The sequence below is a fragment of the Lasioglossum baleicum genome, chromosome 11 (assembly GCF_051020765.1).
Source record: "Lasioglossum baleicum chromosome 11, iyLasBale1, whole genome shotgun sequence".
Taxonomy (NCBI): Eukaryota; Metazoa; Arthropoda; class Insecta; order Hymenoptera; family Halictidae; genus Lasioglossum; species Lasioglossum baleicum.
Genome location: NC_134939.1, coordinates 16,829,220 through 16,854,757, shown reverse-complemented (window position 1 = coordinate 16,854,757; position 25,538 = coordinate 16,829,220). Strand labels below are relative to the sequence as shown.

The 25,538-nt window shown below is 41.1% G+C and overlaps 1 protein-coding gene and 1 long non-coding RNA gene across 3 annotated transcripts; one reads left to right on the top strand and one right to left on the bottom strand.

The window, feature by feature from the left end:
- The first annotated feature begins 79 nt into the window (after positions 1-79).
- On the top strand, positions 80-17,147 carry LOC143213612 (uncharacterized). Of its 2 annotated transcripts, none has more exons than XR_013009999.1 (3): positions 80-205; positions 718-812; positions 16,803-17,147. It is a non-coding gene; the product is annotated as an uncharacterized LOC143213612 (long non-coding RNA). The 2 variants fall into 2 exon arrangements; XR_013009998.1 differs by having other exon boundaries at positions 16,800-17,147.
- Positions 3,405-25,428, bottom strand: LOC143213611 (uncharacterized). Its single transcript, XM_076433634.1, has one exon. The coding sequence runs from the start codon at positions 17,485-17,487 to the stop codon at positions 17,065-17,067; it is 423 nt and encodes a 140-aa protein (XP_076289749.1). The 5' UTR covers positions 17,488-25,428; the 3' UTR covers positions 3,405-17,064.
- Between the last annotated feature and the right edge of the window lie 110 nt (positions 25,429-25,538).

Below are 25,538 nucleotides of genomic sequence, written 5' to 3'. Positions count from 1 at the left end.
TTCGCAGCTACCTTTGTCATACCGCGGACACTATTTTCCCGAGGAATAATTACGATCCACCACGGGAAAACACATTTTCGTCGTTGGGACACGCATCGTACGCTATTACCGAAACAGCTGATTCGACTCACGCATGCGCCCACCGATCCTCAAAATGATCTAATGATTTTTCGCAATTTGACTGTGCGGCTCCATGCTTGGCCAAGTAAGTATTTTCTTATTGGCTTCTTCAAATATTTCCGCAATCATTCATTACGAGACTGTGGATCTCTATGCAAAATAAAAATTGTCTACATCGATTGCAAGAAATAGAAACTAAAATTGAATGTTAATTAATTAATAGAGGAGAAATTATATGTTGGCATCTTCAATTTTTTAAATTGTTCAACAATTTAATAAAGATCTGCAGTCTATTCATTACCAATTTGTTCAAATCTGCACATTTTTAGGGAAATTTTTTGAATTTTTTTTATCACAACTTGAATTGTTGAGATAAAAATTGGAAAATATTCTGTGATGTGCATTTTGATGGCTGGTGAGTGTTAGAATATTTTCAGAATTTTATGTTGTTCAATTTCTTTGAAGAACAGTGAAAGCAAATATTTGTATATTTGTAAAGATGTTCTCGAAGAAGGTTTTACGGGTGAGGATGAATGAATTGTTTATTGATTTTGTTAGAATTTACTCCTGTGTTATATTTGCTTGAATGATTTTCAGGTTTACAGATGATACAAGCAACGAAGAAGGGATACGAAGCGCTTATGATGTTGATCGGAGGGAAACAATTGTTGTACGCAAGAGGATACGGTAAGGTAAGTGGTTTAGTATAGAAAATGTTAATGATAATGTACTTAACATGATATTATAAATAAGCATCAAATGATTGAATAAATACAATTGTAACTTTAAATGGATATGCTTCTTTCATTCCTTGGTAAATAGGACAAAACACCTCTAACGGATCATTGTGCATGGATTATGATTATACTTGGTAATAGGAGATCATCTTATTCTAAGGAATTTTAAACTCATTGAAATATGATGTAATAGAACTTTGAGCTAAAGAAGGAAATCTAGAACCTTCATGCTCCATTCTTTTATTCTAATTTATATATTATTTTGTTTCATTTTTATTTCCTTGGGTCTACCATGTATTTTAATTTTATGTTATATTCTTTTTTAGATAGACTGTGTGAGCGTAGACTCAGTACACTGAGTTCCGGAGATAGAACTAGCAAACAGGAAATGATTCCAACTTGCACGACTGCTCTTATTTCATACGTATTACTTACGATACTCCTCTTCTCAATTATTAGTCGCACCAGTGGCTATTCTGTTTAATTCATCGCAGAAAGTGAAAATTCATCACTAGCAACATTTAAACACGTTCCAATAATTGTTTAAAGCGAGAAAGATATTTATAGTACACTTCTTTGGCAAAATAAGGCATTTTCTTATGATTGAAAATTGGACTCTTCGAGATTACATTCCTGAAAAATTGTTGATGCTGGCGATTAACGTTGAGGCGTTAATAATTTTCTAGGAAGCATTTCCTACCTTGCATTTCGAAGAGGATCAAGAGAACCTCAGTTCTATCATTAAAGTACGACCCGTTGTAATTCGAGGGCAGTATTTTATCAGAACCGAGCTTCGAATTAACATTCTGAAAAAGCATATTCCAGCCGTGCCTCTCAGAGGCGAGGACAGAAGGGAATTCGCGCGATGAATTCCCGTCACGATGAAGACAGACCACGGGGATAATTTTTAGATCATAATTCCATTCGAGTTCGGATGATCCGCGACGGGGATAGAACCGCAATTAGGGGGGTTGCGAAGGCGACGCTGTTCGGAGAGAACGACGACGGAATTCTCGGCCGGTCCTATATCGTTTTCGCGAACGAAGGAAATTTAATTAGTCGGAAACCTGGTTACCGTAGCCCGTGTGCATTTGAACGTGTCGTTCCGAACGATAGAGCTCAAGGCATGGTTGTCTTCTGAAAGATAAACGAGGTTGCAAAGCTGAGACACGTTCAGCGAACTGACGAAGAAACGAACTCTATAAGAAAGCCAGGAAATCTGAAAAATCTACCACAATGTCTCTGATGCATCTCGGAGTCCGTGCAATTTTTAATACACGTGTACACGTGTATTTTAGAACAGGAAAAATATTGGGGATTTTTTAAACGAAAGAATCTGCAGAAAATCGGAGTTTGCCTGAGGATGGGGTAGTTAATTATTGATCAAGCGGTTTTTATTAAAGGAACCCGGTCATTGTTGTGAAGCGAATTTTCGCTGGCCGGTTTTCTTCGCGATTCACGTCAGCCCCTGACACCGGCACACGCCTAAGTGGACCTTTTGTTTCCCGGTGCTGTGTCCAAAAGGGCGTTGACGGGCAAATTACATCGCACGCTGTGAGCTTGCACGGGGGTGGAACTTATAGACTCATCGACAGAATGACATTTGACATGTAATTTCCTAGAAACGCCGCGTGCTTACCTGTTCCGATCCTGCACACGGACATATTCGCCGTCGTTCACGCGCGTAAATGAACACGCAATTCCGTCTGAACATTAACATACGTTTACGTTATTACATGTAATAACGATTTTATCTCGCGAGATAGCCTGTCATAAACCGTAGAGTAGAACTCGCCCTCCGTACGGTAAAGACAAAAATTCTGTACATTAAAACGATGATGTGTACGATGTACGTATTTAAAAAATCATTTGCAGCCTTGTTGCACAGCGTTTCGGAGAATTCGAGCCGCGAATCAAATTATAAAGCAGAATAAAATTATGAAGCAGAATTTGCCCGTTCTACAAATACATAACATTATATCCTTTGAAACCAGAGTGCGCAGCTCGCACAATTACACGTCACTGTTCCCGGTAATATCGTTGCAAAAGGTTTACTGTTTCGAGACTATCCGTGAAACATCGATATTCTAGTTTAACATCGAACAATTACGACAATCTTCGATCACAACCCCCGAGGGTAACTCACGCTAGAAAGCAGTCATACATTCGATATAATATCGGGTAATGATTGATGATTCTGCGATGAATAGGTGAAACCAATTATCCCGCAGGTTTCTATATGCTAATTAGCATGGCCGAAACCCCGACAGTTTTCTTCGGTCAAAGTCTCTTACTTCTTTTTTAATTCTCTTCACCCCTTCGCTTTTCACCCTCTTTGTTTGCCGGTCTCTGCTCTAGCAATTGACTTTTCTGGCAACGGTACAAGTGGCTCGCTGCTGAAGGACTGACTACGTTACTAAATGAGAGGCGATCCCACAGTGGCGTAAAAATATTTGACTCTAATCGAGACGCTATTTAACCCTCAACCCCTTACTTTTCGGTGTTTTTGTAAAGCTCAAATTGATGAGTGAACATTTAAATCTTAGGTTTTTCTGTTCTGCATTAAAAAAATAAACGACGCTAAGTTACGGGAAAATTTACCTATAAATAACAGAACAGTGTAGCTTATTTCGGGAAAACTGTGTTAGATTGACACGAGCGACGGATGGGAGTTAATTAACACAAAAAGCTACAGCACATAATCTCCTACGTCTTGCAATCGATGCACAAACTTTTTATTCTGCATAAAGATGTGATCATTTTTCTGTTATATTGTAATTGTAGTTGACGCGTGTGCAGAAACTGTATAATTTGTTGTTCCAGTAAAATTTTAATCGCGTCAAGAGTGTAGGAGAAGTTTGCAGTGTTTTAATCGACGGGATTTATTGTGACTTCGAAACTGGGATGACTACGCCATTGCTTGACCGTTTCAACCGATTATACCCTGAAGAAGGGTCCTTCCGTTCCACCCGTGCCACTTCGTTCCTCTCACCCTCTTTTTTCAATTTATAAGGGTCCATTAATTATTATTCTTGTGCGGTACGAAGGATTTATTGTTTCTCACGGCGCTCGAGAGATTCGACCTCTTCATCGAGGCACTTCCGACCCAGTCGAATTCGCTACTCTCACAAATAGAGAGAGAGAGAGAGAGAGAGAGAGAGAGAGAGAGAGAGAGAGAACAAGCACGTATTGTTTTCCGACGATAATTACCTACACTTTCCTCTCTTTAACAGTAATTACAAGCAATTTCCCCGAGCGTTTCGGAACACGACGTAATTGACAGACATCGGTCCATTGTGATGAAATTAATCATACGAATAAATTACAACAGCCCCCTCCGGTTGCTTTCGGAACACTACCACACGTTTGGTTCTGGATGAATAATTCCAGCGTTTGTGTGTTCGGTGTACGGGGCAAATGAGAATAGTATTAATTAACTCACGGTATATAATAATACTAGTCCGGATACAAGCTGCGAACAAACCGATTGTTCGGACGCGTGTACATCTTGGAATTTGGACGTATGACGTAAAGGTCTTTGAACGTCGCCGAGCATTCGACCAATCAAAAACAAATGTTTCATCGTTTCGAAAAAATTCCTAAGAACATATCTCATTCTTAAATGATCAAAGTGGTCTACCTCAAAGTAATTTATCGAATAAAATCAAACTCGAAAAGTTGCATAATCACGAAGATACCAATTTTTAATCAATAAAAACGTGTACTAATTACTGGTCTATGTATCCTTCGCAATTGCGACCAATAACACATGCATTACACAACTTATGAAGTATAAATATTGATTGAAAATAGGAAAAATTGTAAGAATCTGCGATTTAAATGAATCGCAAACCCTAAATTCATATATTTTTACATTTTACGATTTCAATGAAAGTTTGTCACGTACATGTACTTAGATTTACAAAATACGTGTTTTACAGATTTTCATTACAGGTTCAGATAAAAAATTAAAAAATCGTGACCTTTACTTTTTCAAGAGAACATTATTTACACATTCTCCCTAAAAAAACTCGAGCCGTTCGGTCCAATTCCGAAAAAGTTATTTGTTTCGAAAAGGTGTACGAATACTTTGTACCGTAGAATCGCGAGGACTCGAACGCACACAAGGGCCAATCGCTGTCAACAAAGCTACTGTTCCAGCGCCAGGGATCGGTTTTCCTGACGACATCGCTGAAAACCACGTGTAACGAAGTTTAGACAATGCCAGCCCCCGCGTGTTCTCTCTGCCCGAGACTATTTTGCCGTTCGCAGAAGATCGTAGACGAAGCGGCGAGCTCGCATTTGAACAGAGCTCGCTCATTAAGCTCATTAGCAGGTAGTTCGTCTCATCGACGACCTGACAACAGACAGGAGGAAAAAGAGAAAGAGAGAGAGAGGAAAAGCTGTGATCAAAGAAAACTGTCGCGTGTTTTCCTCGAGAGCACGTATCGCAACCGATACCCTGTGCTATTTGCTTCTGTAACTGCGTCGTATTACCTTGATGTAAACGCGAGACGTTACCTACTCCTCTGGAGCGGTAACATTTGATTGGTAGCTGTGATAGCTGGCGAGGATATTCCGAAGGATGTTCTCGAATTTATCCGGAACGAGATGTTTGCTGGATATTACTCGAAGCGAGTCGAGGGAATCGTTGTCGTTTTCATGGGAACGCGGATAGAAGGGCGAACAGCGAATTTGATTTAGTTCATGGTACATAGTCCAGAAAATTGCCACTATTCGGCAAGAAATGTTGATAGATTTTAGAATTTTATATACAGCACACCGGATAAAACAGAATCCGAATAGCAGGGGTTAAAAATAGGGTTGAAAGGGCTCTATACATCTAAATTTTCACGAACACCTGTCTCCATAAAATTCAACAATCGCGGGAACATTTATGAAAGAAGAGAGTTAACAATGGCTCGACATTGAAATAATTCTATGGAGGCGCTCTCCGCATCGATTTTCCCCCGTCAGAATAATCAACGTACCTTCTAAACGCAATCAACTACGAAAGCCCATATTCGACTTCCTGATCTGCTTCGCACGCACTTATGTTAGGACGAACTAATTAATCCGCGGCGTGATTGCAAGTAAATCGAATCCGGGCAACGGTGCTGGATGACGGTGCCAGGGGGTGGTAAAGGACCAGAGGGAGGGTTTTGGAGTGTATGTTAAAGGAACGACGGGGCCTTGGCAGTTCAGCACGCTCGTCGAGTTAAATATGCAAATCAAGTTGCACTTATGTCTCGGGCTTCAGAAGCTACGGGGAGAGCTTTCCCACCAGGGGGATGCAAACACAGCCTCCAACCACCGAGCATCCCCTTTAACCTGTCGCCCCGGTGCTCGAAGAGAAGCACTCCCTAACCCGATGCACGGGGCTCTTCCTTATGTTTGCTCAGTCGAGTCTCATTCGAAAACTGATTTCTCCTTCGTTTACGCTCTCTTAACACGGCCGCGCGTCGCGTCGCGCCGGTCAATTCAAATCGAAATCTGAACCTTCGTTCCTGACCGTGTTCCCCCCTTGTTTTGCGAAACTGTGTCAGTTAACTTCGTTCCTTTCGCTATTTTCATCCCCTTCAAACTTCCGCCATGGTTTTCAAGTCACGGGGGACATCCTAAAGCAAGTTTCAGAATAACTCAGCCATTTTTGAACATTTTCTCCTGAAAAAAATTGAGGATAAAGTCGAAAGTTACGTCACCGCCGCTGCAAGATGCCGGAATTTTTCGCTCATTAATTATCCTGGAAAAAAATCCCGAAGACAGCAGACTTTTCGATGGTCAAGCTGGTCATTCCGGCGCGGCATTAGGCTCGTCTCTGAAATCTCCAGGATCGGTAGCGTGTAGCGCATGAATTTCGATCGTTTCGCCGGTTCTATAATCATAGGCCGAGCGCGGGTCGAATGTCTTTCGTCGTTGCACGCATAAAACCGGAGTTTACATTCCGGCAGCGTTCCCTCTCAACGCCTTGTCGTCTGGAGATAGGTTCGATATGCGAGGACGCATTGCATACCGGTGCACTTTCCTGCCGGAACTTCTGCACTATATATCGGTGAATACACAACTGCAGGGGAGTTGTACGCGTGCACAGGACGCTTATCCTGGGATCGGAGTCCTGGTAAACACCGTAGCGAGGAAGGTTGCACCGAATCCGAGCAGGAATATCCGGGAAATGCCGGGAATTTAAAGATCCCGGGGCAGCACAACCGTTCTCCTACCTTCTTCTTCTTCTTCTTCTCCTTCTTCTTCTTCGAGGAAGCGTACAACTACAGAACGCGACACTCAATTATATTCGAATTCTATTACACTGCCGGCGCAGAGAGCCCTTCGAAAATTCTCGCCTCTCTCTCTCTCCTCAAGGGAGACACATTCTTTCCCGGAATTTAAATAAACCCGGAACGCTTTATCCCGACGATCCACAAAGAGGAGATTCCACCCGCGCAACACCCGCCGACAAGATGAAACATCGATCGAACCCTTCGAATTACCCGTCCGCGTCGGTCGATTCGAGTTTACGAGCTTTGACAAATGGCCACGGCTTGTTTCTGGCATCTTTATAATCCCACCAGCCTTCATCCTTAATTCACGCCTTACCTCCGCTGGTCAGCTCGAGGATCAATCATCCTGATCCACTCGATCGCGAGATGGATCAACCGGATGTCCGTTTCTATACGATCACCTGTACGGGTTTACCACTGACGAATTCCCGTTGTGATTACAGGGCTTCTGCGTTCATCAGAAACTGGGCTTTTAATCTTCGCGCATCCTTTTGCGATTTTTTAATCAGTTCGGACTGCGGACTTTCATGCGTAATAAGAATTCTCTATCTTAATTGCAAGATACAGTTGGTACGACAGTATTTTCCAATTCTTTGAATGTTTTCACTGTTTCGTATTCGTTCTACTGATTTTTGTCACAAGTGCCTCGAATCCACAGTCTGCTGATAAGAAATTAATATAAGATAAGGCGAGAGCTCCTTCTCAAGAGATGGACGATTGTAGCGAGATTAGAGAAGAATAAAATTCGCATTGTTCAACGATAATAACTCGATGTGGGTACATTTCAGAATTAATTAAATGCGTGTTAGACTGATACGAGACACATCGTCTCAACCAATACAAAGAATACAAAGAAAAGAATTATTTCTCCGTAGGATAAGATACGGTTCTTTTATTTTCTTTTTCCAGAACAGTCTCATCTGCTAGTTGATGGTCCGGTTTTAATGGGACGCTGGTAAACGATAATGTCAGCCATTCATTATTGAGACACTGATACAGTATAATGTGATACCATAAATAATAAGGAGTCTGTTGCTGTGCACCAGAGACATTCGTAACGGATTTTCTCTCATAAATCGATTTAATTCTCCCGACCAAATACGATTTTATTGCGATGAGATATAGCACATAATTAGTGAACGTCGTCTGTTAATTGTTTCAAAGTGGAAACTAGTAATTCACGATTATTTTCTGTGTCGGCCGTGTTTAGTTTTAACGTCGCCCATCACTCTTTACTTCGACAGTCTTTTCGGATTTAATCGGCTATAACGTTTCATTTTTAATGGTGCAGTTGCATTCCGCGGCTTTGGTGCACGAGGTATTCGAGCTTGATGCGTCTGATCAATGGCCATCCTGTTCTACTTAACTCTGTTCAGCCACTGTGCGGTCTGACTTCTGACATTGAAAAATCATTCTGTCATCGGATTGTGGACTTTGTGCATTTAATATCGTTTACTGCACAGAAGCAACGGAGAAGATAATTTTTTTTAATAGAGTCAGTTTCAGAAAAAATTTAATGAATCTTTAATTACAATCTCAGAACTTTAAATTTAGTATTTAAAGCATGAACAAAGGTGTTTACTACAAATATTTATTTTGCATTAAGCTAGTGATTTTATCGAATGAAAATTTATTTATGCCGGAAAACTTGGTGTTGAAAACGTCGCTGTTCTTCCAGATTAGCTTCTGACCTGACAAGATGCATCTTCTAACTAGGTAGGAGTCTGTTTTCGAAAAAATCTAATCAGAACTGGAAATTTCCGATTAATCTGGCTGCACATGTTCATTCAATGAGAAATGATATTTTTTCTTGATCGAGGAATTCGAGTTTTGGACAGATTCGAGCAGACAATCCGGCATAGTAATTTTGCGGTGGTTGTCACGGTCTTGCGAATGTATACTCGCCGCTGTTAACTTCGTTCAAAGTTCCGCCCTGATTATGACAATGTTTTGAACGGGGAACTTACGTGAATACAGGTACTTCCGGGGCCCGGCCCGTGGCAACAATTAATGGCGTTAGAAGTCTATTCTCGCTCATTAACGATCCTCCAGTCATGTGCAAGCGCCGAAACTTTGAAGTTTCCGCTAGGCTTGTGATATTTTGTCGGTGTCCCTGATCATTTAATGGCGATCACGCAACAACCTACTGGCAATCTACCTAGCACACCTTCGCTCCATCATCAACAACATCCAACTACCGTTCATTTGCCAAAAGAAAATCTCAACTACTCGCGTAACTTTATAACGAAATCATTCGAAATGTTAGACGCAGCTGCTTCCTTGAATTTCGTAATTATATTTTGTCTCCTGAAAACAGAAGATCAGAAAAATAAAAGAAATAAAAAAAAATTGGCTTTTATTTTCCCTTGAGAAAACGAAATGACTTTCCGAACGACTAAATATTACATCAATTTCATATCCATAAATTAACTAATTAATTAAATTAAACAACAAATATGTTGAAGACAGCTTCTCTAAATTTCGTCGAATATTTTCGTTTTGAGAAAAGTACGGTTCCCCAATAAGACGGTGGAGCCGGTGCAATACTTATCGGTGAGCCTCGTCGAACTCTGATTATTCCGGTGCAGTGCATCCGGCGTGGTTCTTGCGCCCGGTGTATACGAGGTGCATAGTGCATTCACGCGTGCTCGACCATCGGCGTTTCGTAAGCGTCCCGTCGGAGATCGGTCTCCGGCATGTGCATTTGACAGTTTAAGATTATTTACACGTGGCTACGGAAGCTTCCCGACCGGGATCGAAACGAGGTTATGAAAGACGGTGTGCATTATGCAACGCCGGGATTTCGCGGCGCAATCTGACGCAGTACATTCACCGCGCGGCCGCACACATTGTGCATTTCATATGCGTTCTGTCGCGCAAGATTCCATTTCGAATTGTCATTCGCCGCATTGACGACAGTCATCGTGATCGAGGGACTCCGCTCTCGCTATATCATCGCGATACCGTATCAACGTCTTCATCACATTTGATCGAGCGTTCGCCAATAATCTCGCAAGATTAATTTCTTTCTGCTTACTGTTCGTCGATGAATAAAATTGTAGTTAGGAGATGCGTAGGTATGTCAGGTCAGAAGTTAATCTGGAAGAACAGCGACGTTTTCAACAACAATTTTTCCAACATACATATTTCATTCGATAAGATTATTACATAGCTTAATGCAAAATAAATATTCGTAGTCGACACCCTTATTTATGCTTGAAACACTAAATTTAAAGTTCTGAGATTATAATTACAGGTTGATTAGATTAAGAAGATCAAGAAAAAAAAATCATTTCTCATTGAATGAACATGTGCAGCTGGGTTAATCGGACAAAGGTGAGATAATTGTGACAGAAACGTTTCGAAAATGTAATTTTGAAACGTGCAGGATTTAGGAAATGCAATATTGTAATAGTTAGGTCGGAACTTTCGAAAGGGACGGTACAGCAGGGTTCGCGGGAGAATTTATTGTGGGGAATTCTACGGCAATGATAAACCGGTAATAATATCTTGCCGGTAACGTGTACGCGCGTCTAAATCTGAATCTATAATATCATTCTAGATATCAATTGCGTAATTACCATCAATTTACGAAAATGCGTCCGATGGTCTACCAGGAATTCATGGCTCGGGGCCAAGCAGGCACCTAAAACGCAATTTTAGGGTACCCAGTTAGCCAGCCTCGGTACGCATATTAGAAATTTCGTTACATTAATTCGGTTTTACCGCTTCCGCTTATGCGACACCTGGTTACACGATCTCTAAAGCAAACTTTGGCACCGTCGTCGTCTAACGCCCCTATTAACCGATGGCAATTCTCCCCGCCCCTCTCACTTCCTTCGATTTTAAGTCCTAGAATTAAAATCCTACGGATTATCCCCCTTTCAACCGTGGGTTCAAGTAGCGCGGTATTTCTACGCTTAATTGCTCAACGTCGGCGCTGGTAAAATTTTATCTAACGAAATGAACTGCCCGGAAGATAAATCTACCGGGGAGAACGATACCGGTGTAGCCAGTTTTTGCGAATTAAAATAATTATCAGATGCGAGGTAGAATTGCGTGGCGCGCCACTTCAGTAGAACAGGAGGTTGTGGATCGGACGAGGGATTCATCGATTTCTCGAATTAGACTGAGCGTTTCCTGCAGTTGCTGGTAGAAACGATAAAGTATTAAATTCTGAAGATATTCAAGTGGACTTTCATGTGAAATAATAATAAATGTCTCTACGACTTTTATGTGAATTGAGTTTGTTTTTTGCAAAGAGGAGACGAGCAATATTATTACTGTCTTTCCTGTGTTGGTTGTCCAGGATTCGCAATTGGAATCGCACCCGGCCGCAATGGCGGGAGAAAACACGCAGGTGGAAAAGGGTGGGTGTGCAGAAGGGAAGCTGCAACCCATAAAGCGTCGCTGGTAGTCGGTCCCGCAGTTAGTAAGCGTCGCGACGTCCGTCGAGAATGCGGCGTACGGCGTTTCTGCGTCGAGATCGTCAGCACGTGGTTACTGGAACCTCGCCTGATTTATTTATACTCGAAGCAAAAACCGCGTGTTCACTATTTTCACCCACCCACGTATTCGTATCGCGCGAGTTTCTTTCTTAGAACTTTGGTGGGAATCGAAAACAGGAATTCTGGAAAATGTGTCGTGTGTTTTGGTGCATCGGGGAATCAATTCCCGCCCTCAACCACAATTGACATTAAAATTAGAGTGAGTTCTCTCCACAGTTCCATATTTTTGAAGATTCAAAATTCAGTAGAATGTCTAATAATTGCGGATTTTATACGTCTATAATAAAAATGGATCAGTGAAGAACAAAACTGTGAATATATCGCAACAATTTCGGAATGCTACATTATTTTCGTCACGTTAAAATTGTTGCAGGAAGAAGTACATTTTTGAAGATTCGAAATTTAGTAGAATGTCTAATAATTGCGGATTTTATACGTCTATAATAAAAATGGATCAGTGAAGAACGAAACTGTGAATATATCGGAACAATTTCAGAATGCTACATTATTTTCGTCACATTTTCATCTAGTTTGCAATTCTTACTCTACTCGTAATTTATTTCGGACAGTTTAGCCGGCGAAGATTTGTTTTCTGAAGTGGTCACTGCTCTTTGATCAATTCTCGGCGAGGGAGCGCGAACAATTATTCCCCGGAGCGCCTGCGAATCCGTTACAGGACACGTTCACCTGTGTGATTTATTATTTAGCGGCGCGGACGTAGTTTATATTAATTCTGAAACTCCCTTTCAAAACTACGAACTTCCGAATTTATGTGGTTACGGTCTCGTCCAAGCTCCCCCTCTCGCGCCCCACGGTAAATACCATTAATTTTATTAGCTTTGATACTAATGGGATTATGAAATAATTCGGTTCCGCTTCTCGGAACCTTTATCGTGGCCCTCGAATTATGCAACCACCGTCACAATTAAGAGTCACGTCGGATAAACGGCGGGAGGGACGAGGGTCGGTAAAAGGGGTTCCGTGTAAGCACGGAATGCAATCATCAAAAGAATGATCCAAGTTCCTTGGGAAATCCTCGCGCGGATTTCGAGAGAGAAAGAGAGAGAACAGCAATCCACCAAGACTCTCAATTTTCTCCTGTCTACAATAACAAATAAAATATTCTCCGAAGAAAGCAAACGCTTTCTATCTTCCTATTAATTCTGCAAATAAATATAAATTTACGGACTATTCCAGATATTTATTATTAAACTGCGGATCTTTACGCGAAATAAAAAATGTTTGCATTGATTGCAAGACACAGGAGCCAGATAGAAGTTTCTTTCTTCTTTTAATTGTCTTATTAAGCTGAAATTAATACTCTGATGTGTATGCGGTGCTTGAAATTGTCCGTGTCCATTTTCGTCAAAAATACATCAAATCCGCAGTCTATTTATTATAAAATATTGACACCTGGCTGATTCTATGTGAAAATCTGCTTCGAAAATGTAGAACAATATTTCTTCATACGAAATTAACATTGAAAGTTCATAAGACGCGCAACTTGTCTGGTCACCGCGTCAGGCAATGTTCAAACTCAATTTTCTCGAAAATAGAGGCACATTTTCGAAAATTGTGTTTTACGGTTTCAGTGCAGTTTTTTACGTAGAATCGGCTAGTGGAAAGTAGAACAACGTAAGTAGATGGTACGCGACGATATCGCCATCGATTCCGCGGACCGTAGATTTTGACAAAGCTTGTCGCAGGAGGCGAGCTCTTTAATTATTCATCGAGTAATTTGTACGAGATGCCGGTTAAGAAGTGATAACGAATCTCCCCGATGTAATTACGCGGGCTTGTCGTAATCCGGGAAAGGTGGAGTACAGGTAAAAGGGGTTCCGTGTAAGTGCGGGACGTAATCATCCGAAGAATGAGTTAGGTAACTCGTGAAATTCGCGTGTAAGCCTTGCGAGTAAAAACCGCGATGAATTGCGAGAACTTGGGAGAAACCGGCGAGACTTTTTCTAGCCGCGCCGTGAATTATGGCGTTCGGAAAGTGGCTTCGCGTGAAAACGTAACCGCGTTTCGGAACTTCCAGCGACACTCAAAACGCGTAAAAATTCAAGAAATACCTCGCTGTATTCCTCTTGTATATATATTCCTCTTATTAATATAAGTATTTGATATATACTAATGTGTGTTATACAGGATATTTCACCTAACTTGACCACCTTGAATATCTTTGTTGAAAATCCTATTAACAGGCTTTCGGTAGGTGAAATGTTTAGACGTTGAACAGCTCGCGAAGTATAATTTGTGAGACATGAAAAAATTTGTCGAGGGCGCCTAATACTTAGCGGGCTCCATGGATCGATGGTTAAAAATAAGTGCAAGTATTAATACTTCGAACGGCGGCGTCCAAGAACGACATTGCTCACGGAACGAGCTGACAGAATCGGAGCAAGAAGTAATTAAAAATGTACGATGATCGTGCAAGTGGAGTAGGCTTGTTATTCGAACGTCAAGGGGGCGTGGAACGTCATAGGTCAGACACAGGGAACTGTTTCGAACTAGCTTCTTAAAAATTGTATTATTCCTAGCTAGACGGAGGAGGATTGTTCGGGTTCGATCAAGTCGAGAATGGAAACTGTGCTGGGATAATTAAGCAGATTAGAATGGCTCTGGGGCAAGTGGTATAGGAACTTTATGGTCCGGCAAGAACGTCATAGATAGGACAATCCTGCCGTTCGTGATATCGCGACGATAAATTCGTTAACAGTACGTTTCTACGAAATTCTGCGATTTTTTAACGGGAATACCAGCAAAATTTCTCGGCATAGTATTCGATGAATAAACATTTAAAGTACATTTTTGTAGAATTATTTGACGAATAACGATTCTGTGATTTTTCAGCAGGAATACGAGCAAAATTTGTTGTTCGGAGCGCAAACGGATGTACGGTTGTTGATATACGAATGAATTTTATGAAACGGATCGGACATAGCAATTTCTCGATGAAAGTTTTTGGCACGATTCGCGTTTCTTTCTAATTACGGTTCCACTGTCGCATTCCGTGGCCCGGCGAAACGACTATAGTTCGTAGGGGTGGGCGGTTGCATTTTCGAAAGTAAGACGTTGACAATGCTCACCGTGTTACGCAATTCCGAGCGGGACCGGTTGTTGGCTGGTTAAAAATCAAATTGAACAGCTCCGTGCACTTGCGATTCTCCTTTCGCGGAAGAACTTTCCGTCCGCGTTCGTCGATTCTTCCGGTTACGATCAGAGTGTTGCGGTTGATTCGGAAACTTCCGCGGACAACATGCTACGGTTTGTATATAAACATGATACGATGACACAACGATTCGTTGAGATATCTACTCGGCGCTTAATTTATCGCTGGGAAAGGAACATTGCGCAATGTTTCTCGAGGAATCGTTCTATCACACACATTCGCCGAGCCGCGTGGAAATTGATTAATTCAACGTGAATCCGTGTTAATCGCATCCGTAAATCCGCAAACACTCTCGTCGACGTACACTCCCGCTCCACAAGGCTTAGGACACCTCTGGTTTTTGGTGAAACTCTATTTCGTATAGATTATGAACCTTTAATTGTATTAACACATTACCGACCGGTGATTATTGCATAATTTTGGAATATCTATGGTACATGTGGCTAAACACTTTTTAATGGAACCTTCAATAGCAACCGCAATTTTCATTGTGAACTAACAAGTCACCCTCAATAACGTCATCTAATACTTTCATTTCAGATGGTAATGTAAAAGAAAATTTCTATGCTTTCTTTTGGTACAGCACAATTATTGAAAATCTATTAATAGGCTTTCGGTAGGTAAAGTGTTAACTACATAATATAAATATCCTCATATGTTCAGTAATAATTGCATGATGAGAATGATAAAATTAATCATTTTACTGTCTAGATTATTTAAAAATTTAGTCGCGTCGCTTTATGGCGCGTCTAATACGCTCCGATGATACTTTTGCATTTTCTTTTTCATCAATACACAAAAACATTATTCTTCTGTCGCGAATCTCTGATCTTTTGCTGTTTATATAAGCATCATAGAAAAAGAAAATGGATCACGCGGATGCCAAGGATAGTGGAAACTGTAATAAAGAGACGTGGCGGATTCTTCGATGAAAAGAAAATACATATAAAGATCTTTTTACTTCCTCGACATGGAAACCTTTAAATCAGGAAAAATTTGTTCGCATCCTTCAACGATTATTTCATTTTTACAGAATTGAATACAAATATGATCACTGTACTGAGACTTATGAGCGGGAGATCAATTTTCAAACAGTAAAAAAATTCAAAGAATTCAAGAGCGACTTGTATGACTTGCAGCACGTGCAGACCATTTTTATTTTTGCATAAAGATCTATTTTCGTATTCGTGTGACGAATAAATTATTTTTGCCTAAAGATCGACGATCGACCATGTATATTTAAGGATTAGTCACTTGATCTCCCCGTACCGAGTAAACTGCAGAATTAGTATCAGAAGGTATCCAGGCTACAGAATTTTTCCAAATGAATGGCAAGCTGTTTAAAAAGAAGGAACGAGTTCTGACGATTAACGAGGTACACCTAGAAAAAAGTTTCGAGCTCTCTCGGCAGAGAGCGATTGATTGAACAGTCTTTTATTGCAGACCGTTCAATGATCGATCAAACTGATTGTCAAGACTACACGTTTAATCAGCGTACGGCGTTCTTTCACAGTCGCGCAACTCCCGCCTCTCTTTCCACCGAGGTCAGATCCTTCATCGATGAGTTAATTACGTAAGTTAATTATGGAGAGTTTTCCGAGCAGTTTCAAACGCCTACGATCCTCGGGAACGTGGCCGCCGATCGAAACGTGTTCGCCGGAGAATAGAGGGAACGAGAATTAGGGAGAATGAAGAGAATTACTGTCCCATCAATCCGCAGTTCTTTTCAGAAAAGGGACGTACGGTTTCGTCGAGGTCCGCCTTAAAATCTTGCTCTAATTTCCTTATCTCTCGATTTTTAGTTCAATACTGAATTTGTGTTTTACTTCACGATTATATATCGAAATTATACGAAAATACGGAGTGGTTCGCCTACTCATTTTTGCCATAAACGCATAAAATCTGCAGGTATTCTTCATTTAGAATAGAAGACTTCGAATATTTGAAAATAATACAACTTCTAATTTAATTTTTCTGTTCGCAGCAGCCGGAGGAATTTCCGAGTGACCGGAGAATAAAATCGTACAACTCGAGTTGACACGGAAAATAACAATTGCAATAAAATCGAGGTGCATAATGCCAGAAGAGGAAGCGAAATCGTTGCGAAAAATCGGCCAGGCCGTTGGCGGATTCGACACAGAACTATTCGGAAGTTGTGCAATTGTATAATCCGGCGAATGGTGAATTCTACGTCAAAAGGAATTCCTGCGACAGAGAGCCACGAAGCGTTCCATCCATTCGCCAGCTGATTATATTGAGGATAATGAACGACAGAAGTCGGTGCACAGTCTGAAGACTTTGTGGAAGGCATCTCCGAAGAGAGATAGAAGGAGGACGTCTATCCTGTTGAGGATGTCCTGTGAGAAGGCATCGCGACGCCTCAGGTTCTTGCTTGGCAAGGCCAAGAGGCTCGGCCTGAATACGGACGAAGTCGTCGAGCTGCCGGCGAGCAAGAGACTGTTGTCTACTCGAGTGACTTCCGCTTCCAACACATGGACAATCCTAGCCATGATCGCTTTGATCCTTGCCGGCGGTATTGTGTTTGCCTTCCTCTGTGCACCTTGCCTGGTGAAAAGCGCAGCGTGAGAACTTGTTCCGATCCAGAGCGACCGAAAACTCAACAGGTTCGCGGAATGCTCGATCAATTGTTCTGCTCTAACCACAAGAAACATCACTATTAAGCCCTTCTCTCCTTTTCCTCCAAAATTCTACACGTTTTTTAACGTAATCCGAAGACTGCGAATTATTTTATGGCAGTACGACTCTACACATTTTTTACGCGACTCCAAGATTCTACATGAAATTGCTATTCTACAGAAAAATCACGTAAAGAACGTCCTTAATGTACTTAGCGAAGTTCAAAGCAAAAATGTTGCTGATATAGGGTGACAAGAAATAACGGAGTTAATCATTTCTTATTATTATATAATTCTGTCAAATTGACGAATTTTGAAAAACCAAATAATAACAACCATAACATGGACCTTTAGTATTCATACATTTAAGAAGTTTCGAAATGGCCATCCTTTGCGCCGATACAGAGGCTCAAACGTGTCTTGAAATTTTCGGCACGATGAAATATTCAATACCCTGCGACAGGAAGACAGAGACCAAGGAAGCTACAAATAAATTTCGATCCCCCGGCAAAGCGGCGTTGAAAGTTCGGAACAGTTTAAAGATTAAAAATACTGATACAGTGGAAAGCTCGCGGAGCTTTCTCGTGGAACTTACTGTCGGCGGGCAAATATTAAAAAAGATTCGTTCCCACGGGAATTGTTCGGAGACAGTCGGGATTTGATGCTTCGATTCCGAAAGTCCTGCTAAGTCGGATCGGGCGTACTCGCGACTCCCCGTCGAGGAACAAAAATAAAAATAAGGAAAGGGAAAACGCGAAAAGGAAAAGGCAAACAAACCGAAGGTGGAGGCAAAGAAGTGAAGTCGAGGCGCGAAGTAGGGACGATAATGGCCGCGGATAACGACGTTTCCGTGCACTTTTGTCGAAAACTCGAGCGAAGGAGAGAGAGAGAGAGAGGGAGAGAGAGAACGAGGGAAAGCCCTGGCAGCTGCTCTCTACGCAGAGCATGTGCTGTCGTGATGTAATTTCTAGTACACGGGGCGGCGTTGCTAGTTCGTAAAATACATGAGTTTCGACGTCGCGCGAGTGCCGTAAATCCGTTGCCCTAAGGCGCAATTAGTTACCGCGATATTAGCGCCATAAATTTAATGAAACGCCCGGCCATCGATAGAAATTTCCCCGTATCCCTGATACGCCCCCTCGCGCTCGTAGATCTTTGATTGATCTAGACGCCGACGCGCCGCGAGGATCTACGGGAAGCCAACCTGCGAGCGATCGAAACGAAACACCGTTAAACTCGAGAAACGTTCGCCGAAATTAATTAGGCACCGGTGCCATTACTCTGACTGGCGGATTCGATCCTCGATCTCAGGTTGTTAAAACTGGTACCATAAGCTGTTGAGCTTAACGCTTGGGGAAACGATCAATTTTGCATTTCGATAACGAGAATTGTCATTTATTTATTTATTTATTTATTTATTGTAGCAGTAATTACAATAAGCTGGGAATAATACTACAGCGTTTTTAAATTCCTTAAAAGCTGCTACCAGTTTTTGTTAGACCAGACTGTTTGAATAATCCTCCACTGCGTTATACATTAATTGTAACAGACACGAATCATTCAAGCTGCGCTTGACACGCACAGTTTTCATGCACGCGCTTTTTACACCTCGCAAATGAGCGTGAACGTTTCAACGCGCGACTAAACATCAAAAGCTTCGTATTCAACGACGACCGACTAATTTGCTAAATTGACCCCTTTCACATGTTCATAAAATGTTACGTGGAGCCTTTTTTTCTCGTTCCGACGACTAATTCATTCTGTTTCAGACTTCCCAGAGGGATAATTGGACGGAGAACCCTAAGATTCGACTATTAGCCAAACTAATTATAACCGGTGATCTTATTTTCCTCGAACTTCAAAGAAGTTCCGAGCTTCGAGGCTTGAGTTTGAAACTTCGAAAGGGTTCCGTGAAGTTTCCGCGACACCATCGACTACTAATTAACGGATTATCGTTCCCGGCAACAATAACGTTCAGGATGGAGCATCGAGAAGATTTGATCGGCGGTGGTCAGACAATAGCGACATCTCGATGGACATATGACGGAGAAAGTGTAGGGGAACGAATTGGTTTTTGTTGGAAATCGTCGAGTTTCATTGTCGAACGATTCAAACATTGCTCAAGCGGATGATTTTTTAAACATTGTATGCGACGGGGTAAAGGTTTAGTTTTATATGTGGCGGAATAAATTTTTAGCAAAGTAGACTGCTGTGGCCTCATTATCCTGAAACGTTTCTTTCGTGATTAACATATACAAATTTTCTTTGCGATCGTTAAAGCATCGGTTCCAGAAAATGATTATTACACTCCTCAAAAGAATTAAGGGATCACCTCTACGAACCCGAAAAATTGTTACTAGTTTACATGATCATAACTACGGTCAAAATTGCTGTATCGATATCGTTAAACAATGGTCTGAAAGCGTGAAACCTCTAGTTTCGGATGCTCTGCTTCAAATTGTTGCTATGTTGGTTTTTTACAAAGTTGTAGCGAGATAAAGACAACATTGACGGTTAACAAAAATTTTGTGCAACTTTGAAACATCACACGGGGAGAAACAAATTTTTTTGATAAATCGCGTTAATGTCATTTGGAAGGGCTATCTTTCCTGTGTAAATTGTGTGGTTGTTGAATATCGTGCAATTTTTTTTATTCGAGTTATTCAGCATTAAAGTTCAATGTAATTAAAATTCAATGTAAAATTGGAATTGAAACACGAGAGGTAGCAAATTTCTGTTTAGCTCCAGCTTGTAATTAACGCAGAGATATTTTGTTCCTCGGAAAGATCGCTTCGCGGAAAATTGTGTTACCCGGTTGATTCGAAATTGATAAGATTAATATTAACATTTTAATAAAGCCGCGAACCGAGCCGACAAATTTCTAACGCGATATCTTCGTCCGGAGAATAATTTAGCTGGTTAGATTGACGAAGATTGCGGTTATAGCGGAATTATAAATTGCCGGTCGTTCTCTTCCGGCTACACGGCAACGGTGAATCTTATGGTTGACCGTTATAATCAGTATTTAACGTGGTATCAAGCGGGATAGATCCGTAACCCGAAACACTGTAACGGGTCGAGCGCTAATCGATGCCGGATTAATAGATTCGTGTTCCTCGAATGGACATACACGGCCATGGTATTATCTTGCTCGTAAAGGAGTCCAGTATCCGCGAGGATAATCGAATAGAGGATAATCGATGGTATCTAGATCAAACCGGATATTCGTAACGAGTATAGGCTAAAGTAGAAACTGCAAATGGAGTCCGCGCCGATAAATAATCATCGGGAGCAATTAATCACGCTCCGCGACAGAAAGAAGTCAGGTTTGCAAACAAGCCTCTGTCCTACGCTCTCTACATCGCGCCGATTAATCATGCTGCGTACGTGTGCCTTTGACAAATGAAGAACGACTCGAAGACTCTAGATTTTTCACCGTCACGATTTATGCTCTCTTCTACAAATTAAAAAATAAATTGCTCAACGCTGACAGAACTTTCGCTCCAGATAGAAACGCGAATTAGCAGATCGTTATCTCGGTTGTGACTCACGCGCGCTTCCGAAAGCGAAGTTTCGATGCAATTGGCGTGTTGCATCATTTCGCGAGAGCCTCTTGCACAATTTTCATAATGGTGTTTGCAGTTTTTAAATTGTAGTTCGCAGCGATTATCGAATTATAAGCTTATTTCCTATTGTTCCTCGTGCTTGTACCTGTTCGTCGAAGTTCTTCCCGTTTATTAATGTCACAACAGAAGTCGTCGCTCCGGTAACAAGCTCCAAAGATTGTCCCGATGACAATGGCTCCCTTTATTTCCTTTTGTAACGACACACGGGGGCCGGTTTACGTATCTCGTATCGCATCGCGAATGAAATCCATCCAAAGCCGCGACGTTGATAGACGAAGTTTATATTAGGAAAGTTTTTATGTTTCGTACAGGCCGGAAACGGTTATATAAGTCCACAGTTTCCGCATCGGGCCGTGAACCCAGCACGACAACATATCGTGACCCGTTCGTGCAACACAGCAGCAACATTTTTCTGTTTCTCAAGTTTAATCTGGTGTTTTCTTAACTGGCTGTTAAGTCGATGACACATATCAATCTTGTTGCCAAATCACTGTCGGAATTGTTTGGTTCTCTGTTAGATGCGGCTACTAGTGCTCGCTCATTTGTATTGCAAATAGCCTTAAAGCGATCGTGGAAAACCTTGAACGGTAGAATGGACTCGTTAAAGACGCCAGATGCAATTTTATACGGAATTAATTGCCAAGAAAAATCCGCGCGGCAACCCTCATCCCACCTGGTACCGCGAAGTCGCCCGCTTAACTTGAGATATCAGATGACTAGTTACATCCTGAAGTACCCATAGACTGCTACAACTATATTACGATAACTTTTAATACGCACCTATAACAACTTCCGTTCTAAAGAACTTCTTTAAGTTCTTAATTTGGCTCAGTTTCCAATCCCCGACTCATTTTTCGCAACTTTTTTTATCGCATTTCGGCGAATACTCGTAAAATTCCTATAAAATTTTCATACAGCAATATTTGCCAACAACTTAAACATCCTATATTCTAATTCTTATAGTCCAGTCAACGAAAAGTTGTAGAGGGAAATGGAAGGAACACAATTTTTAACTTATGTGCAGGGGGGCACATAGAAGGTCCCCTTTTTCGGTTTTCCGCTTATATCTCGGAAACTATGCGTCCTAGCGATAAGACTAATCTATACAAAATTAAAGCTGACTAATTGTGCCACAAGATTGATTTGATTCAGTTTTTCGCTATCTCGCATACATAGTTTCCGAGATATCCGCGCTTAAAGTTCACTAATTGTGCTGAAATATTCTTTTCGGCAATTTCTGTTCGGTCAATAAACTGTTAAGTCAATAAATGAATGTTTTTATCCAGCGAGAAGAAACTGAAGAGCAATAAAATTACCGGAGATGGTCCGACATTAACCGCTGCCTTTATAAATTCCACCTCGTTCCACGCAGTCCTTTTTAAACATATTGCTCGTAATTTGCGTAAGTGCTCGCAAGTACTCACCAATGTCTGCGGCACCGGGTCACCCAGCCGAAGTTTTGCTCATTACTTAAGTAACGAGCACGATTTACGATTGTCCGGTTGTTCGCGGTCGATTGTCCAGCAAAACCGTCCGCTCTAGCTGAGAAACGATCAACGTTCGACAAGAGGGAAAAAACATGTGCGAAACGTAATCGATCGCGAACGACGTTGTTTAAAAAATTACACCGGCCGTTCAAGGAAAAGGGGTGAGCCGATCAGTCATTGCACTAACGGCCAGATTAATCGGAAACCCGATGCAAAGAGGGCCCCGCCCGCCTGTGCCGCCATAGTAATTGACAATTTCACACTCGACCGTGGACGGTAATTAAACTGCCACGCGTATTGCAGGGATGCGTCAATTCTTTCTCCCCGCGGTTAAGAGATCTTTTGAAACAAACCCTTCCGGTTTCGTCCGTCTGAACGTATCGCTCTTTTCCCGGCAGAAGAGCTGAGTTTCTTTTCTCTTTTACTTTATAACTCGAGTATCAAAAAGGCAACAAAAAAGAACATTCTAGAAATAAGAATAATTTTTATCGGGGTCGTAAATGCTCCATAAAATAAATCAACAACTGTAGAAAAATTCGAGTCGCAAGAGCTAATACCAATACTAATCAAGAAGGATTTGCGTGGAGATAAAATAATCCGATAAGACGTTCCATTAAACGCTCGCAGCAAATACCCGTCGAATTATAAACAATTCAGAAATTAAGTAAACGAAGTTTGCCCCATCGATTTTATCGTTAATCGAGTGAAGTCCTGAGCGAACAATTTATCCGAGCTACAAAAATCGCAGAAATAATTCTGTGATGATAAAGATGGTTCAGCGAAAAAATGAACGTTAAAGAAAGGTCCGAGGAGTCGAAAAAGAGAGGAGAACTATGGAGTAAGACATCGGAATACACGAAGTTCGTGGAAACACTGAGGATCCTCGCAGCCGGTTCACATGAGCGGGATCTTTGACGCGAGGCTGACACGTAATTTCCTCGCCTTCTTCCTTCATTTTCGCCGTGTAAACCCAGGAAACGGAGTAAGTTTCGACAGAGATTTCGAGAGCACACCGAATCGTTCAAACTTGTTCGTTTCACCGTGGAATCGAACGATTCATTCCGGATTTCATCTTCACAATAATCTAAAGAAGAGACTTCTGACACAACGCGAACGATTCGACGATTCTCTGCAGAAGAATCGAGGCTTTAATGTCTTCTGGTAACGAACTGACAGAAAATTCTGGAACACCTTTCCCCAATATGTACAGTGACTCCCATTAATATTCGGACGCTCTAAAAAAAACGCGATATTCTTTTTAATATTGGACTATACGATTCAAACTTTTTTCGGAAGCTAGAGCACTTAGTTCACTACAGGATGTGAAAAGAAATTTTTTTCGAAAATTGCAATTGGTCGGAATTGTAGAGAAAATACTAAAAGATCCATTTTACAACTTTTTTATGAGGGCCTATATTGAAAATTTAAAAAATACGTTTTGTAGATCTGTTTCAATTAAACATATCCTAAAAATTTCGTGAAAATCGGTCGACGTTGCAATAAGCTACAAGCGTTTAAAGATGGTAAAAATTGCAAATCTAAGAATTCTTACATCTTTCAATGACTGTCATTTTTCCCCGCATCAACCGATTTCGATGAAACTTTCACAATGCATATAACCCACACAGATGTACAAAACATATTTTTCAAAATTTCAATATAGGCCCGCATAAAAAAGTTGTAAAATGCAACATTTAGTATTTCCTCTACAATTCCGGTCAAGTGCAATTTTTGAAAAAATTTCTTTTCACATCCTGTAGTAAACTAATTGCTCTAGCTTTCCGAAAAAGTTCAAATCACGTAGTCCAATATTTGAAAAGTTACGGTGTTTTTAAGAGTGTCCGAATATTAGTGGGAGTCACTGTACGTTCGAGAATGTTGTACGATCTTTTTCGAATGAAATTTTGGAATACGTGGAAAGTGAAACAAGTTATCCGAATCGCGGCTGTTATCTTCCGCTGACACCGTGTACATCCCGCAGACAAATATTACGCTAACAGGATGGCATTGATACAGATGACATTTGGATGCATCTCTGATAAGATTTCATTTGCATATCTATTCACTGTCTGCATGGCGTGCGCGTGTAATATACGCGGCCCGCTATCTGCTAATGAATGTGACGAAGATTGAAGAGTGTTTCGTTAATTACGTGCACACGAGGTGTGTAACACTCGCTGCTACAATTGAACTCGCATTATCTGCTGCACTTTTTCAAGGATACTGCAGTTCCGACACTTGCGTCGTCCGTTCGCAATCGAACTTGCCTTTGACTGTAAAAATGTCTTGCCGAACGGCGAATTAAAAGAAAATCAAAATCAGAGACTGTACAAAATGCAGCAGAGAACAATTGCCATTCAATTTCTAAGGTTTCTTTAATAATGCTTGATTATATACATGAAGAGAAATTGCATTCACCGTTAGCAATACGAAAAAGTAAAGTTTGTTACGCCACTATTAGAAAACAAAGGAGCGTCGACTGGAATCGGTCAACATTTATATTAAGATAAAAGGATGAAACAGTGAGGGATAAGATTAAAATGATTCGAGAGTTATCTGTGTTTGACAAATGCCTATTTCTACACTGAAGTTGAAGATAGTTCGAGTTAGAGAATAGCGAGACGAAGATTATTAAGCATGCATATCACTTATATTATTCTACTGGCTAAAGAACGCTTAGAATAATAAGAACGTGGTACACAGATGTTTCAATACTTTTTCAGATTTATTCACTTATATATAAGATCAAGTTACAATACAGTGTAAATGAAATAATCGTATCTCACGAGATGGAACTCTAGACGAAGACATCACCATTGCTGCTGCTTTCACTGAACGACGGCGGACGAAAATAATATTACGAAACGAGAGTCCCATAGGTGATACAGATTCTATACACGTGAAGGAACCACCGAACGATATTCGAAACTCACGGACAACAATGATCGATAGAAATCCATAATCCGAATACTCA